At 35.8% G+C, this 19,379-nt stretch overlaps 1 protein-coding gene across 2 annotated transcripts in view; it reads right to left on the bottom strand.

The window, feature by feature from the left end:
- The window catches only part of LOC149566729 (uncharacterized), a 133,398-nt gene that overhangs the window by 15,765 nt on the left and 98,254 nt on the right, over nt 1-19,379 (bottom strand). The window contains exons 7-9 of one of the 2 annotated variants that reach the window (XM_089820074.1): nt 5,615-5,830; nt 3,793-5,363; nt 3,499-3,561 (exon numbers count right to left, since the gene is read on the bottom strand). In XM_089820074.1, the coding sequence (XP_089676200.1) occupies nt 3,499-3,561; nt 3,793-5,363; nt 5,615-5,830 (1,850 nt within the window). The remainder of the gene's footprint in view (nt 1-3,498; nt 3,562-3,792; nt 5,364-5,614; nt 5,831-19,379) is intronic. The other variant, XM_089820075.1, reaches the window with a different exon arrangement.

A 19,379-nucleotide genomic window follows, 5' to 3' on the forward strand; every position in this document is an offset into this window, starting at 1 on the left:
TTAACAAAATTGGCTATGTACCTGAATCAAATTTACTTTTTCCAACATCTCTATGTTGGAATGGTCCAAACCTAGGAGATTTATGGATAATCAAAGATACATATAAGATTATGTAGCATATATTACAGTTCAAAGCAGGCTGATTTCCTTTGCACGACAAGATCCTAAGCTACTTTCAAAGAACATACATCTGCCCTCAAAATTGAGAAGTTGTAAATTTTTGCCTGCGACTTGTTTTTGGTCCAGGCTAGTCATCAGCAGTTTGATAGGATAAGAACTATTTATGCATTGAAATGCAGCCCCAAATGCTTTCTTCTTTGCCTATTTCGAAAAAGATTTTCTTTTTAAGCATAATGCTTAGATGAACCAAAATGTAATGACATTTCTGGACTTAAATTGTGACAATTTTTAAATCAACATTTAGGACTATGTTATCAGGCCCTTCCTCTAAAAGGCCTGATCCAGGTGTGGGTCTATGTGTGGCGTGAGGTGCAGCCCTGAGCATTCCCTGGGTACTGCCCAAGTGGAACCCTCAGCGAACTCAAGAGTACCCACTGGAAAGGCATCCCAAAACAGTAAATTGGCAAGGAAAAAAGCATATTTATAATCCTTTCACGTGCCCCAATGATGAATTTTGCCCTGAACATCCTCTATTTGATGTTTGGAGATCACTTCACAAACACAAAGCAACAAGAATACCATTTTTACCCTCAAAGCTGCCATTGTTGGTTTTGAAAGTCACTTAATTTTTTCCGAAGGTGAAGGCTACAAAAGAGTAAGACACATGCCAAAAGCTTCAGAATCGTTGAACAAGGAATATTTAGCCATCAAAGGTGAGTAAGTCTTTCATTTTTAAAACTTTTTAATAGATTATTCAAGTTGTTTTTAAAAATTAAGTATTTTTAAAAAAATTTAGTAAGTTTTGAATATTTTTGTTAACTTTTTATACATGAAGTGTTACAATGCTGATTTCAAAATTAAAAAGTCAATAGTGTTTTTCATTTATATCCATTCAGAATGGCTAATATTTGAAGTTCCATTTCAGTTGCCCAGGGCCGAAATGAAGACAGTCATTTTATATTGAATTCAGCATTGCTTCTTTGATAATATACAACAATGACTAAACTAATTTCAAGTGATGGGAGTTTCTTTGGCTGTATAACTATTGTAACATAGAATATACGAGCTCATATTTTCGAGCTAAAGCCCACTTCTGCGTCATCCCATTACAAGTAATAGAAGTTTTTAATGGGGCCAAATAAAAATGGACTAATAAGTGATCTTATATTGACTTATATTAAAGAATGAAAAAGCGGAGTAAAAAATTCAATGAGTCTTGCACATCCTATTGACAAGAAAAGCTAGCAAAAATCTCCTAGGAGCTTCACAAAACCAGATTGTCCACATCCTTTCATGTCAGTGCCACCATCTTATGAAGAAGAAAATATTTCAATTTCATGAAAAAGAGGCCCATTGGACGGACAAATATGATTTAATAATAAATAAGATTTAAGTAATAGCATTTTTAATATAAATTAATAACAAAATAACTATAATATGGATAATATTAATATAATTATAAATTTAATATAATATTCTAATTATATTATAACATCATAAAACAAAATACATAAGAATAAATAATTATTATTGTAAATAATAAATAATAATTCAATAAATAATAAATAGACAACTAGGAAATGAATTAATAACAAATAAGTAATAATGGTATTATGCTTGAGGATGCCACAACATATTCAATCTCTCTGTTGACTCCCATTATCAGTAGAGAAGAGACTTAAGCGTCGACTTTCACAGCAACCCATATGAGCCAAAAGATTAATTGATAGACCAGTTAATTAATATGAAAAAAGTCAAACGAGTATAGGAAAGGGGTGGTAATAATGTTAAGGGCAATGTTTTCTCAATAGACAACTAAGAAGAATCTTCATATTCAGCCAAAATATCAACTTAATGTCAATTTACTGTAAGAGGTTATTTATCAATGATGGAAGCTAGCAAAGTCATAGATATGGAGTAAATAAATTACCAATGTAAGACTAGTACTGGGGCACGTCGAGACACTAGGACAAGTTTCCAAGGTGGGTGAAAATGGGCCTCATTTTTGGGACAGCGAGGGGACGGCCAGGGGATGGTAGCAAGCAAAGGACAGGTCAAGGAGAGGTGTTGTATAGTATACATATAGAACTTGAAATGCTTGTTATTAAATGATGTGTCAGTAGACGTACCAAATAAAATACTATAACATAGCAAAATTGCAACATGAACTACAACGATTGAACATTCAACGTAGTAACATATTACATACCCAATAGTAACATTCAAAAATCAAAATTCAAATAGAAATTCAATTACCCATCCCAAGAGCAACATGGTTGTGGAATGGAGGAGGTGGGAGTACTTGGGTACGCAAGAACCCGATGTGTGGATGTCTTGGAGATAGGTACTTCAAGGTTTAGAAGGGGCGTGTGAGTCCCCACGTTACACTGTATAATATTACCAACCAGAAAGATCAGCTTCAATGAAGGGAGTGTGACATACTATCATATAAGCAAATCAAGTAAAATATTGTCTGTATCAATGCCAAGGGATTTGATATGCAATCAAAATATTTAAGCCAAGAGCATTGGCGAAAATCATAATAAAATATTGAATCTGCTAATTCAATAATAGTTAGCAGTGGATTCACAGTTATAAGATATGCGATATTAGTGCATTAACAAATGACAATGACTAACAGCTGAAAAGACTTCTAAAAGAGCAGGGACTCTATCATAAAGAGACGCCACTCCTCATAAGAAGATGGTCATTGTTATGACTCTATAAGACACCGCCATTGAGCAATATGTAAGGATATAAGAAGGGAAAAACCTCAACCAGACACTCGTATTTGCCAGTATGAATTTGAAATGTTATAAAAGGATGGAAAAACCTCAGTCAAAAGGGTTGTTATACAGAAATACTAAATTTATTTCTTCTTTACAAGTAATAAGTCATCCATGTGAATCTAATTAGATTTGCATGATAGTAATTTGAATTTAACAACTCTAAAGAAGGATCATTAATTTGAGAAATATGTGTACCTATTGGTTTGAATTTCAATAGCACATGCCCAAAATGTGAAACTATGACCCTTGAGCAAACTGTGTATTTATTATTCAATACCTCAACAAGATAAAACTGTGGTCTTGATTAAAAGCTTCTCTGATATTATTTGGTGATGATTATTGTATGGGCCTGAATATTATCTAGTTGACACTATTCTTATAATTTACGTGTTGGTTTCCATCCATAATTCTGTAAATGATATAAAAAGTAAGGTTGTCAATCATATATACATAAGGATTCAAAGGTCATTAAAAATTATATTAACAGAAATTCAATTTTAATGCAAGCCGTGAAATCATTATTCTATATAGCGAATAGAACTTTGTTCATACTTCGAAAATCCCAATCACATTAAATGATTACAAATACCTATTTATGGCGTTAGAGCTTTTTGTCTGGATCATCCGAGCTTCATGCATTAAGATCAAAAATCTGTACAAGAAAGCAACCAGAGACCATAGAATCTTTAGGCATTCCTCTGAAATATCTCAACAACATTGCTTACATAAAAACAGATCCAACAAAATACTCAAAAGTTTCTAATAAAGAATGGCAGATGATCAGAAAGGCAAACACGAAATTGAATTAAAAGACTGAAACATTTTCAAAGGTTAAAAGGGTAGGGTCTCTTAAAATATTTAAATCCATATTAGAAAAGGCTACCTGGAAGCAACTGAGAGTGTGCCTGGTAACATGCTAATTTTAGCCATCCTACTCCCCTCCTTAATACCATCTGGCTGAGGAGTAAAGATACCGTTTCTGTTCAAAAATGACAACAGTTCCTGGACCAAACATACAACAAGTCTTCCATATATTGTTGCAAAGTGACAGCGAATGCTCATTAATAAAGAACATTCAGAAACATTGAGATTGGTCATTTGGACAGGATATTCATGATTATTGCCTGTTATCATAGATTGTTGAGATTGGCCTGAAATCATCAAGAATAAATGGATTGTTCTAGGATCACAGATATTGCCAAAATCCTCAGTCAAAAACCACAGATCTCCTGAACTGGAAACAGCATTAGATAGGATTGCATCTTTAGTCTTATCTATTATCTCCTTAACATTTGCAATGGAAGACACCAGGTATGGAAAAATTAACAAACATAGTAAAAATTGATCTCTGGATTTAAGTCTGCTACCACACAAACTTTCAGACACATTTTCTGCCTGTAACACAAGACAATGCTCTGCAAATGCCCTCCATACGCAGAGTAACCAGTAATCATCAACCTTCAGATTTAGCAATTCTGAATTATTTCTTCTCTGCAAGCCTAAACTGGATATAAATCTTAACCAAATAACAGAGGCATATGTAATAGGAGTCACCATCGCTTCAAATTGAACAGCATCTGTACAAGATGGATTGTCTCCTACAAGTCCAGAAGCACTTTGCGCTACCACATTGGAAGCAAGCTTCCCATTTGCATTCCTTGTATTTACAGGGAGTTTGTAAAATGCGGATAACAAGACTAAAGGTCTGAGTTTAAGAACCATACATTCGAACAATGACCAGAGAGAATATACCAAATCTCTGTCATGGTTCGAAATAAACAATAATGCAACATCATCAATAATGCTATTTAAAAACTGTAGAAGTAAGTGAACTGCGGCCTGATGCTCGCTTGAGGGTTCAGCTGCAGCATTTACCTCCATATCCAATCCTTCCAGCAACAATTGCCATATCCGCTTGACAGATTTCAAGCATTTCTTCTTGTTCTCAGTACCTGCAATATCCCTAGCATAAGACTTCCACAGGCTCTCAAAGATTTTCAGCAAGTACTCCATGTGACAAAGCATCCATGGTTCCCATTTTATTGGAGGTCCATCTATGGGAAGAGTTGATGCCTGTGCATTTTCATTAACCTTGAGAGAGATGAACTCCTCAAAAAGACTAGCACAAGAATCCCAAACCCAGAGGTTCGAATTATTTCGCCCAGATTTAAAGATAGACTCAAATATTGGAACTAAAATGTGCTGCATAACAGATATTTTGTTGACAGAGTTAGCAAGCTTTTGCAAAATGTAAATACATATCATCCAGCATGAATTCCGGGATTTTGAAGATTTTTCAACAGTCATCGTGCCAACCAGTGGTGTGATCAGAAGTTTCATACGCTTTGATGTCAGTTGAACAAATGGTTCTTGACTGCCACAACAGAGATCTTGGTCCATTGCATTCTCAGAGGAAGTTGGGAGTATAATGTCGACCATGGATTTCCATGCAACCTGCAAACCACAATATTATAGCCAAGAGCAAAATAACCAATTAACACAGCAAAACAAAATAAAGAAATCGTTACATTATTATGACGATGTGCTAATACAGCCAACTTGCAAAGAAGCAAAGGCAAGGGAAAGATTACTCTTGCTCTCCTTCCAAAACTATAGTGAATGGCCATGCACTTTTTAGCACAAAGGGATATTTATATATGTCAATTATAAGATTAAAAGAATATAATAAAGTTTCCATAACAAACCTGAGATGCAATTCTCACATCAATGTCTGTATCAAGGAAAGTCTGTTCTAGAATTTTCAACATGCTATTCACAAGTGGTCTATTCTGCAGTACATGTCCTCCAAGCAGCCAGATAAGCCACCCCCAGGCATTTATAGCTGGAACCTTACTGCTTTGAACTTGTATCATTTTCTGGATACATAGAAGCAGTTTGTTTTGCACACTTTCTGCGACAACCTTACACATCACCACCATTGCAAAAGTTGTTAGCAGATAACAAAGGACGATAAAATATGTTGCAAATCAAGATACCAAAACAGCTTTGTGACAAACTGAATCCCAGAGTCCAATTAGATACAACTAAAATCCAACCACTGCACCCATATTTGGTAAATACGGAAACTGAACAAGACCAATAGTGATGAGAATCAATATTCAAACCAAATGACAAGTAGGTTTACAAAATAATACTGTATTTACTTGAAAGTAATGTGGATCAGTCATGTGGTATAAATAAACTCTTTTAAAAAGGCTAAACAAGGATCAGAGAAATTTTACTGCATTCCTCATAGGCAATTTTTGTATAACATTTTAAAAATTGAATTTGGTTTTGTAAAGTGGATACTCTCAATGGCTCAATCCTAGTGTTCGGTAAATGAGTACCAACAAGTAATGCAAAAAAATCGATGTTACTTTGCTCTTCAAGGATGGGGCTGTCACATGGAGAACAGAAAAAATTCTGGATTCTGGAAACAGAAGGTGGGCGACAATATAATAATATATAATCGGGTTTTCCAAAAACAATTATACCAGGTTTGATAATAAGAAAAGCAATTCAAAAAAATGATCAAAAAGCAAATGTAATTAGTTATATTTTTTAAGTTATTCACCATGTTCAAGATACAAAGTTCAATTCTACAAAGAAACATTGAAACACAAAATGCAATTGCCAACTAACCTCATTTGTCCGATGCAAATGTTGTGGCATACTCCTCACCATTGCAATCACTAAACACAATTAACCTATTGCAACAAGTCCTCTAACCCTATGTGTGCGATCTCATCCTCAACAATTTGTTTCAAATCCTCAACCTATACATCCCATCATGTTGTTGAACTAGCCCATACTAAATTGCCTTACTATCCATGGGGCAATGCATTGTGTACAATCATGAATTTGTTCCTCTAGATATATAAACAAAGTTATATGTGCACAATTTCTTCTCAGCAGTCGAGGCACTATAAAACTATGTTAAACAACAAATGGCTAGTGTCCATATAATCAATAAAGGTCCATAATGTTAGCATGAATGCTGATGATATTCCTATGGGGGAGTTCCTAGCATTGTTAGAGGATTGGAAAGATTGATAGCATGACCATGTGTTGCATTCATGACTATGTTTGTCATTGATGTCAACATACTAAAAAGACTGGTAGAGCAGTAGACAGAGATTGAGACCGTACAATTTGAGGATTGAAGATGAGATCAAGCGCAGTTGAGGACATGTTCTACAAAGTGTCCCGATTCAGTGGTTAAGAGTGCATGCAAAAAGACTAAGACTTACAGAAGACAGTTTGCAGACAAAGTTCCTACGAAGTGGTTTCTGGTAATTAGATTATATCTCCTAACAAGGATAGAATCTGGTTGAGCGCAGTTAGACAAAGATAGAAGACATACTGATGTTGACGTCAGCGAGTGCGTGAAGTCAGAGGTCGCACGTGTGAAAGACTTGTAAAGACTGTGAGCCGACAGTCTTATGTAATTATGAAAAGATGTAATGTAGTGTGTTATCTTAATGAGGTCCTATTGTAATTAGAATTGGGAAAGCCTCAAGACTTACTCAATGAATTACTTTGTGGACTTGGTACAAAGGAAAGTTATTTTCCTTGCGATGAAAAGTGTGTGTGTAAGATGCTTTTGAGATAGTAAGCGAATTATAAGTGTGAGGTACATGCGAGTAAGCAATCAAAGGGCTTATAGTGATGCGAGTTTGCAGATCTGGTATTGAGACCTCAAAAATGTTTGGTGCGGAAAAGGCACGGTAAGAGGACAAAGCAAGAGTGTGAGTTGTTGAGATTAGTTGCATTTTCTATTATTCTGAAAGGAATAATAAAGAGGCCAATTGGACAGTGAGTTCACTGATCTTGCCCCTAAAGTTGCTTAGATAGTGGGTCCTTCTGCCTTCCATAACTCCTAACAAGGTTGGCACAACTCCAAACAAGGTTGAAATCACCTCACAAGGATTCAAAGTCTCCTAATAGGGACTAATATTTACTAAATGTATTTCATTGACACCTAACAGCATCCATTCTCTTACAAGGAACGTATTTATTAGTACATCATTTTCTGGGCACCATCCCCTCCGAGGTTTTCCCTCTAATCAAGGGTTTCCCTAGTTAACATATCTAGTGTTATTGTGTATGTGTATCTAACGCAGGGAGGGATGAAGAACTAGGGTCAAAGGCACACCCAGCTATCCAAACCACTTGCACAGAGTCAACACAGCATAAACAACAATAAATACACACAACTCAGGAGACAGAGGAAATAAAAGCCTTCATTCATACATTCATCCAAAGATCAATTACATGCCCAGTTGTAAGGCCTTCTGGGTTACGGCCACATATATCAATTCAATAACAATCTTCGATGAACAACAATCTTCGATGAAAACTTCACATTCTGCATTCTCTCTAAAAATGACTCTTCTAACCAAATAAATGTATGGCCACATGTCAACCTGTTGCAAATACAACTAAATAAACTCTCATATTAAATGCTAGGCTAAGCCATAAGTCGGCTCACATCAGATATCTAACACTAAATTAAATGCAAAGGTCGGCCTCAACAGGGAACCACACACAAACAACTAGACAAACGAAGGCTCCACGAAACACTAGCACTCTGGCAACCACACGAACTCGGCATCCAAAGGATGTAATCAAAGAACAAATGGCAGCCACTGTGAACTGGGCATCAACCAAGAAGCTCGGCATCCACTAGACGATCGGCAACCACTAAGAACTCAGCAATGCAAGACATTGCAACTCGGCAAAAACTAAGAAAATTAAAAACATGCAAGATAGCAGTGCAACCCTGGATGCTCCTGCATCAAACAACCAGGGTAGAAAGAAATGATTCTCCTGAATCATGCAACTATTACAACCCAAGCTGAATCCAACTCAAATTGAGAAATGCATGTAGCATCTTCACTAGGCCTATTTTTCCATTTAACCAAATACTCATAGTAGTCTTTTCCTCTCGTGTTCTTACCAAATCTCTGCTTCAATATTTGTTCAACTTCTTCAATCTTCTTCTTAGGATAATCATTTGACACATCCACTTCATCTTCTAACTCATGGTATTTGTATAAATCAACAACGTTGAATATAGGAGATATATTCATGTCATCAGAGAACTCAACTTCATAAGCATTACCACTGTCAAATTTCCTCAAGATCTTACAAAGTTCAAACTTCTTCATTTTCAGCTTACTATATGTTCCAATGGAAAATCTTCTTTTCTTCAAATGAACCATCACCAACTCCAAAAACATTATGTCTTCTAGAATTATCAGCATTCTCCTTATACTTCTGATTACTTTATTCCATCCTCAATTTTACTTCCTTATGCAAAGACTCCATAAATCAGCAAATTCTTCCCCTACAACATTTTTTTTTCTTCACCAACAACATCTCTCAAATCTGATACTCCTTTAGGCTGCATTCCTGTAACAATCTCAAAAGGTGGTTTTCCTGTACTCCTATTAACAGAATTATTCAATGCAAACTCAGCTTGTGCTAGTACCATCTCCCAATTACTTCGCTTATCTCCAAATAAACATCTTAATAAGTTACCCAAACTTCTATTCACAGCCTCTGTCTGTGGATGGAATGTAGAACTAAACTTCAACTCAATACCCATCTTCTTCCATAAAGTCTTCCAAAAATAACCAACAAACTTACTGTCTCTGTCAGAAATAATACTTCTTGGTAATCCATGCAATATCACAATCTCTTTGAAAAAAAGTTCAGCAACATGCTCAGCATTTGATGTCTTCTTACAAAGTATGAAATGAGGCATCATAAAAAATTCTATCCACAACAACAAATATAGAATCATACCCCTTCACTATTTTAGGTAATCCAAGAACAAAATCCATACTAATGTCATTCCAAGGTTTCTCAGGAACAATAACAGGTGTATACAAACTAATATTTGACCCACTCCATTTGCAACTTGACAAATTCCACAACTCCTTACAAATTTCTGAACATCCTTATACATTTGTGACCAATGATACTTCTCCTTCAGCGAACTCAATGTCTTATCAATTCCAAAATGTCCAATCAATCCACCACTATGTTTTTCCTTAATCAAATTGACTCTCATGGAACTTCTAGGGATACACAACTGAATACCTTTGAACAACATACCTTCTTGAATAAAATATTCATCATACTTACTTATGTGATCTGTTAGTTTGGTGCTCTGCATTCTCTCCATGCCTATCAGCAACTCTATTAGTAACTCCACTCTTATGCTTGATAACAAATGCGAAACTCTGCAAATAATCAACCCACTTCATATGTCTCTAATTCAATTTATGTTGACTTCCCAAGTACTGTAAATCTTTATCATCAGTATATAACACAAACTCCTTAGGAATCAAATAATGTCTCCACTTCTTCTAGGCTTGAATAATAGCATAAAATTCTTGATCATACACAAAATACTTCCTTTTAGCATCATTCAACTTCTCACTAAAGAAAGCAACAAGTTTACCTTCTTGACTCAATGCAGCCCCTATTGCACTACCACTTGCATCACATTCAACTTGAAATACTTCATTGAAATCAGGCAAAGTCAATACAAGCAACTCAGCAACCTTTTCTTTCAAAGTCTCAAAACTCTTATCAGCTCCATGTGTCCACTTGAATTCTTTTCTATCTCCTCTCATTGTCTCAGTCATAGTTTTACAAACAAAACTGAAATTCCTTATGAACTTTCTATAAAAACTAGCCAAACCATGAAATGATCTTACCTCACCCACATCCTCAGGTGTAGGCCACTCCAAAATTGATTTTACCTTTTCACGATCCATCTTCAAACCATCAGCTGAAATCACAAATCCCAAAAACACAATCTCTTCTTGCATAAAAGAACACTTTTTCAAATTAATCATCAACTTTTCCTCCTTCAATCTCTGCAATACTTGTCTAACAAACTCAAGATGTTCTTCCTTAGTCTTAATGAATATCAAAATGTCATCCAAGTAAACAATTACAAACTTACCCAAGAATCTTTCAGAACTTCATTCATCAACCTCATGAAAGTACTAGGTGCATTAGTAAAACCAAAAAGCATAACCAACCATTCATACAAACCATCTTTTGTCTTGAAAGCAATCTTCCATTCATCACCTTATCTGATTTTGATCTGATGATAGCTACTCTTTGAATCAATCTTGGTAAAATACTTTGCTCCACGCAAACAATCCATTATGTCATCCATCCTCGACATAGGAAACCTGCATTTCACTGTAAACTTGTTAATAGCTCTGGAATTAGTACACATTCTCCACTCTCCATTCTTTTTAAGTGCTAATAAAGGAGTTACAGCACATGGACTCAAAGTTTCTCTGATCAAACCTTTCTGCAACAACTCAAGTCCTTGTCTATTAAGTTCTTCATTCTCTATAGGTGTCAATCGATATGGTGCTTTATTCGACAAACTGGCTCTAGGAATCAGATCCATACAATGACTTATACTCCTTACTAGTGGTAAAGCATCAAGTATATCCTCTGCAACAATATCTTTATACTCATTCAGCAAATTTTCGATTTCTACTGGTACTCGGTTAATACTACCAGTTTTTGCTGTCACTCGATCACCACTGACTGGCACTCAGTTGCTACTGAAACAAATTGGTCTCCTTGGAATTATAGCAAAACACACTTGATTTTTTTTCATTTCCTTTTCAAATTGTTTCCCACTAAGCATGCAAATTCTCACAATGGTACGAGGTACGATTAACCTCATCTAGACTTTCAATAAAAGGTAGCAATATTTGTTTTTTCCCATTCACCCAAACGGTATATTGATTCAATCTTCCATCATGTATAGCATATCTATCATATTGCCAAGGTCTACCCAACAAAATATGACAACAATCCATAGGCATAATATCACACAAAACTCTACATCCAAAGGATGACTTGGCAAACAAAGAATACTCAGCAACCAAAGACACTCGGCAGCAATTGTGAACTCGGCATCAACCCAAGAAGCTCGGCATCCACTGAGAACTCAACAATGCAAGACATTGCAACTCGGCTAAAACTAAAAAAACTAAAAACATGCAGGATAGCAGTGCAACCCAAGATGCTCTTGCATCAGTATCTTCTTATGGTTGTTGTTTATATTGATCACATGTTTGAGAATTAATAAGGTTTAAAAAATTGTTTTGATCAGATAATGATTCACCCCCCCTCCCCCTCAATTATCTTGGTGAACTTTACTTTCTAACAATTGGTATCAAAGCATCAGGTCCTTGAAGGAAAAGCTTAACAGCTTAAGGAGATCAATGGCGGGTCATTTCTAAAATGAAAGTCCTAAGTTTGATGAACTTAACTATGACAGCTGGAAAGAGAAGATGAAGACTATAATGACCCTGCTCAAATCTGACCTCAAAATGCTGATTGGAGGCTCAAGGAATTTCGTCAAACAACTCACATGCAAGGGTCATATGACTGATATAACATTTCAGTTTGCTACAATTACTCTTTTCTTCAATTAGCATCAATGAGAATGCTTACAAATGACTCTAAATTGACTAAACAATATTCTAACATGAATGTGCGACCTAATTTGGCAATATTGAATGCATAAATGAGTTCTAATCATGAGAAATGATCACCTACAGCCAACTGGTAATTTTGACAAACAGTTGGTTTGCAAACTCTAATGCTGATTACTAATATATTTGAGTGCACAGCAATAACCACTTATTACTCCTTGATTACAAATGTCTTTCAAATACAATGCTGATTTCAAAATAGCCAAGACTCTTGGCAAATTACAATTAAATACAATTATGGTGTTTTGCTGATATAAAAATGCAAACCTACAGCTGCAAATGAAAAAAAAACTATGCAATGACCATGATCTCCTAATGCACTCTTATGAAACACTAATGACTGAAATTACACTGCCTCACTAACAATTTTTTTTACAATGCAAAATAGGCAGATTAAAGATTACTAAACTGAGATGCCAATGTCTGAAGTAACCTGAAAATGATTGCAGCCATCACAGACTCAATCAATTCTCTTTGAACAAAGCAGCTTTGACCTCCAAATTGCAGCGCCCTTACTCCCTGATACCCATCAACTTGATAGCAATTTTTATTTGTTTTTATTAACTCCTCCAAGGTGAAATCGCCCCCACACAAGAGGCCGCCCCTGTTGCTGATGGAAATACAGATACAAAATCATAACCAGCTAATATCAACCTCCAACCACACCAAAAGAAGTTGCCTAGGTCTCAAGAGTCTTCACAAACAAAATCGTGGCATGCAGATTTTGACTAGTAATTTTCTGACATTAAAAATCTGATTTTTCCAAATGCAATTCAACCTCCTTAAATGTAAAATGAATGAAGACCTTGACATCAAAATTGCTGAATATTGTAGCTTCAATAAAATCATGGCTTTGTGCAGACTTAAAGATAACTGAACAAATATATCATAAATCTAGAAATGAAGAATGCTGCAAATTAAACCCTACTATTGCCAAAAGATGAAGACTTTGATCACAAAAATATCTCCAACAATTCATCAAATTGATACCACCAAAATTTGGCCAAAGGCCATAAAATTTTGCTTTGCAGTACTAGTAGAAAGTCTGAAGCAACTTCCTCAACTTTGCAATAATTCAAGTGATAATTCACACCCTCAAAATTGCGTACCAATTGAGAGTTTTCATTCTCAATGGTCACTTGTGACTACTACAAAAACCCTAGGCTCCACAATGCACATCAACAACAAATCTGGATGGTGAGAATGAAGCCCACGATGCCTATTTATTCTTTTTTCTCCACTTTCTCCAGAAACTTCTAGAACATTATTTTATTTTATTTATTAAATGACTTTATAAAATATTTTATAATTCAAGTCACTTTATTAAATTAATTAAATATAAAATTACCTTTTTATATTTATTTATTTGATTACTTTATAAATAATTAACTTAATACCACTTATTTATTTAATTAAAATAATTAATTAGTCATCCTCATAAAATATTCATTATTTTGGACATCTTAATTAATTAAATTAATTAAATCAAATTACCTCCACAATGGGGACATTACAGTCCGCCCCTCCTAAAATTGCTTGTCCTCAAGCAATTCACCACCTGGATCCCACAAGAAGAACTGCATAATGTCCCTGTCATCACCAAACAACTCTTGCAACATTTGCTCAAACCATCTGTTGTTCTGTCGTACCAACTCAATACCATCACCAAGTGCTGCAAAAGTATAGGCCTCAAGTGGAAGCAAGCCAAGAGACTGATCATCCTTGCCTCCAAACTTCACGCAAGATAAACTATCATCGCAACTATTCAGCACATGCGCTCTTGAATTGTGCATCATGAATAGGTCATGTACATGAGAATCAAAAATGAAGCTGTGAGCATTCCTCAACATGTACACCTCTGAAATCTCCTTTATGGGCCCCGTTTGTAATCCCGACGCACTAGTAGGATCACAAATACTATCAAAAATGCTCATCTTAAGACTGGAATTAAGAGAGCTATCATCACCCAAGCCATAGAGTGGATTGTCATATGACCGAGCGGCTTCCACTTCGAACAATGGATTGAGAACCATCTCATGTTTCTCCTGAATCACCTTTTTCTTTCTCTTACTATCCAGCCCTCTGATAGAATGCAAGCCTCCATGCGTAATACCCCTCAATACATGCCTCCTACCATCAACCTCAAAAGATATTTCCATCTTAGGTACATTGAGGGTAAATACTCCCAAGTCCTGGAGCCACTTCATTCCCAAAACTATGTCCATCTCTCCCATGTTGACCACATAAAAATCTGAATGTAACTCATAGTTGTTCAATCTCAAAGTTAGATTAGCAACCTTTCTGGTGCATGCGAGAGTATACCCATCTGCTACTCGAACTCTGAATCCACAAAAATCCTCAACCTGAAGTTTGTACCGAGCTACAAAATTTCCATTAATAAAGTTATGTGTCGCACCAGTATCAAGCATAGTGATGCAATTTTGTCCATCAACTGTCCCCCTGAACCTAAATGTAATCTCATCCTAAACATTGGCAATATATGTCGTGGGAGCAGAAGTCTCCTCATCCTGATTAAGTTCTGAAGCAACCTACTAATCAACTTCATTAGAATCAAAGTCCTCAAAATATGCCCATATGGAACGGTTCGCCTTGCCCTTAGGCCACAAAGGACAATCATGATCCTTGTTGTAAGGCTCCTTGCACCAATAGCATAATTTCTTCTTCCTCAACACTTCTCGTGTCTACTCATCCATCATAGGTGTTGTTTTCTTTTTCTTGTCTGATTGTTGGGGAGTCTCATTGCTTGTTGAAGGGATTTCCTTATGTAAGCTCTTGCTCTTTGGTGCTGCAAACTCCATGCTCCTAGCCTTCTTCATTGCCTCTTGAAGAGTAAGTGGATCAAAGGCTTTTATCCATCCCCTCATTGGCTCCAATAAGCCCTCCATGAATAACACCACCAGTCGTCTCTCTGAGATATTGGGAACCATTACTGACAATCTTTGAAAGTCCCCAATGTAGTTCTCCAAACTCCTAACTTGCTTGAGTTGAGCCAAATCTCTGAAGTATGATTTTGGGTCTTTCTTGTCAAAGCATTCCACCAATCTATTCACAAACTCCTGATAAGATGTAATCTGATTATGCTGCAATGTAATCAATCCATGATATCACCATTCATGCGCTGCACCCTCCAAATGCAAAGTGGCATACTAGATGGCTTCTTCTTTTGTCATGGGTCGAAGAGCCAAGAAAGTATCCAACTTATGAATCCATGACTGTAGAGTAGATTTGCCACTTCCATCAAACATAGGTGTAAGCTTATTAGTTGCCTGCTTGAGATCCTTATTCTGATTCTGAGGTCTCCTCTCCTATCAGGACCCGTAGTAGTCCATCCTCATTTGTACAAAACAATCAAAATGCATGAGCTCTCGAGATCCTGGTGTCAATCGTTGCCATTCATCATGAGCAGGCATATATACTTCAGCAAAGGTAGGCTCCTCAACATCTTCATCATTCTCTTCCACTGCACGTTCTTCTCTCAAGAAGGTGGGTCGTGTAGGTCTATCTACTATTTTGGAAAGAGTTCTATGAACTCTAGGTGATACCACTGCACTCCTATTATCACATTGCTCCTGATTTCGTCTATCCTATGTGTTCATGCACTCAACCACGATGGTGAGTGCCTGCAAAGCCTCAGCCATTCGCTCTTGTCCTGTAACCACTGCTCTGTAAAATTCCCTTGTTTCCTGATCCTCATTCCTATTATCTCTTGGTGGGCTACGCTCTTGCCTTTCACCCATGGCGTCTGGCTGCCTGCGAGTGTAGAATCTGGGTGGCTGCATGTGACTGTTAAATCCTCAGGATGGCAAGATTTAGGTCTGATACCACTGTAATGACCCTACTCAAATCTGACCTCAAAATGCTGATTGGAGGCTCAAAGAATTTCGTCAAACAACTCACATGCAAGGGTCATATGACTGATATAACATTTCAGTTTGCTACAATGACTCTTTTCTTCAATTAGCATCAATGAGAATGCTTACAAATGACTCTAAATTGACTAAACAATATTCTAACATGAATGTGCAACCTAATTTGACAATATTGAATGCATAAATGAGTTCTAATCATGAAAAACGATCACCTACAGCCAACTGGTAATTTTGACAAACAGTTGGTTTGCAAACTCTAATGCTGATTACTAATATATTTGAGTGCACAACAATAACCACTTATTACTCCTTGATTACAAATGTCTTTCAAATACAATGCTGATTTCAAAATAGCCAAGACTCTTGGCAAATTAAAATGACATACAATTATGGTGTTTTGCTGATATAAAAGTGCAAACCTACAGCTGCAAATGATAAAAAAAGCTATAAAATGACCATGATCTCCTAATGCACTCTTATGCAACACTAATGACTGAAATTACACTGCCTCACTAACAATTTTTTTTACAATGCAAAATAGGTAGATTAAAGATTACTAAACTGAGATGCCAATGTCTGAAGTAAACCTGGAAATGATTGCAGTCATCACAGACTCAATCGATTCTCTTTGAACAAAGCAGCTTTGACCTCCAAATTGCAGCGCCCTTACTCCCTGATACCCATCAACTTGATAGCAATTTTTATTTGTTTTTATTAACTCCTCCAAGGTGAAATCGCCCCCACACAACAGGTCGCCCCTGTTACTAATGGAAATACAGATACAAAATCATACCCAGCTGTTATCAACCTCCAACCACACCAAAAGAAGTCACCTAGGTCTCAAGAGTTATGCGCCTCACTTGCCCAAATTGAACCACAATGGAGTCTTCGCAAACAAAATCATCGCATGCAGATTTTGACTAGTAATTTTTTGACATTAAAAATCTAATTTTTCCAAATGCAATTCGACCTCCTTAAATGCCAAATGAATGAAGAACTTGATATCAAAATTGTTGAATATTGTAGCTTCAATACAATCATGGCTTTCTACAGACTTAAAGATAACTGAACAAATATATCATAAATCTGGAAATGAAGAATGCTGCAAATCAAACCCTACTATTGCCAAAAATGAAGACTTTGATCACAAAAATATCTCCACCAATTCATCAAATTGATAACACCAAAATTTGGCCAAAGGCCATAAAATTTTGCTTTGCAGTACTAGTAGAAAGTCTAAAGCAACTTCCTCAACTTTGCAATAATTCAAGTGATATTTCACACCCTCAAAATTGCGTACTAATTAAGAGTTTTCGTTCTCAATGGCCAATTGTGACTACTGCATAAACCCTAGGTTCCACAATGCACATCAACAACAAACAACAACATCAACAACAAATGTGGATGGTGAGAATGAAGCCCAAGATGCCTATTTATTATTTTTTCTCCACTTTCTCCAAAAACTTCTAGAACATTATTTTATTTTATTTATTAAGTGACTTTATAAGATATTTTATAATTCAAGTCACTTTATTAAATTAATTAAATATAAAGTTACCTTTTTATATTTATTTATTTGATAACTTTATAAATAATTAACTTAATACCACTTATTTATTTAATTAAAATAATTAATTAGCCATCCTCATAAAATATTCATTATTTCGGATAACTTAATTAATTAAATTAATTAAATCAAATTACCTCCACAACGGGGACATTACAAAGACACATTTGCTATGCACAGGTTGAGAATATTGGTCGATCACAAAGAATGGAAAGTTCATAATTGAAGAAAGAAAACTTGAAGAGCATACTGAAGCTAAAAGAGATTTGTTCATGTGTAAAATGCTTGCCAAACAAGCACTTTTTTCAATTCTTCCTGAAAATAAGTATAGTCAGGTTAAATCTTTAGGGTTATCTAGTGAGATTTGGAAAGCTTCGGAATCTACTTTTTAACGTGATAAACATGATAAAAGGGTTAGCTTACAAAATTGGATATGTCTATGATGGAAGATCAATTTGTAAGAAGCTATATTGGCAGAATACCAGAGATTGTCGCCGAAATCAAGGCTTGTAAGGGAACTAACGAAGAAGATGAGATCATTTGGAAAATCTTGAAAACTTTGACACCATCATTCAAGCAGACAACACAGATTATTGGGCAAGAAATACCTTATACAGAGAAGTTCTCTAGAGAGACTCTTCTTGGAAGATTGGAAGCAGCAGAAATAAGTTTAAAACAAACTAGAGATTTGCCTAGAGTGGAGATTGTCTTTAGCACACTAAGTGTTTGCCCTACCCTATCAAAAAGTGCAAGCACTAGTGGAGATTATGCTAGCAACAATAAATCAAGATTTGAGGAAGGCAGAAAGATTGAAGAAGGAATTGCCCTGCTTGTAAGAAGAGAATCAGATTGTAAGAAAATGATTAAATGTCGGACTTGTGATGAATTTGGTCATTATGCTTCTAAATGTCCTAAAAGAGTGAAAAAGTATAAAAAGAATTTCAAGTCTAGGAAGCCTAGAGAATGTTGGTATGCAAATGATGATGATGAACTAGATGAAAGAGTTCTGAGCAAAAGAGATGATGAATTAGGATTTGTTGCTATAAAAGAAGAAAGTCCTGAAAAAGAAGTTAGAAGAAAAAGCCCTAGTGTCACAAGTTGAGAAGAAAGCTCATTGGATCAAAGACAGTGGTTGCTCGTATCATATGACTACTGATATTACTCTTGAAGGTAAAACTAACACAGATGATGTTTATTTTGTTGATGGATTGAAACACAATCTTTTAGTGTTGGACAATTGGTAAACAATGGATATCAATTACAGTTCGCAGAGACAACCTGTATCATCAAGGATAAGTATGGTAAGTTGATTGGCACTGGCAGAAGATCCAGAGGTAATGTTTTTCAGCTGAATCCTACAGAGATGACATGCTTGGTTGCTAAAGTTGACAACAGTTGGTTGTGGCATAAAAACTTGTCATATAAATTTTGATGATATTGTGAAACCAAGCAGTACATTTGATGTTAG

This window comes from Cupressus sempervirens, chromosome 3, assembly GCF_028749045.1.
Source record: "Cupressus sempervirens isolate cs-2001-9-10 chromosome 3, ASM2874904v1, whole genome shotgun sequence".
NCBI classification, from domain to species: Eukaryota; Viridiplantae; Streptophyta; class Pinopsida; order Cupressales; family Cupressaceae; genus Cupressus; species Cupressus sempervirens.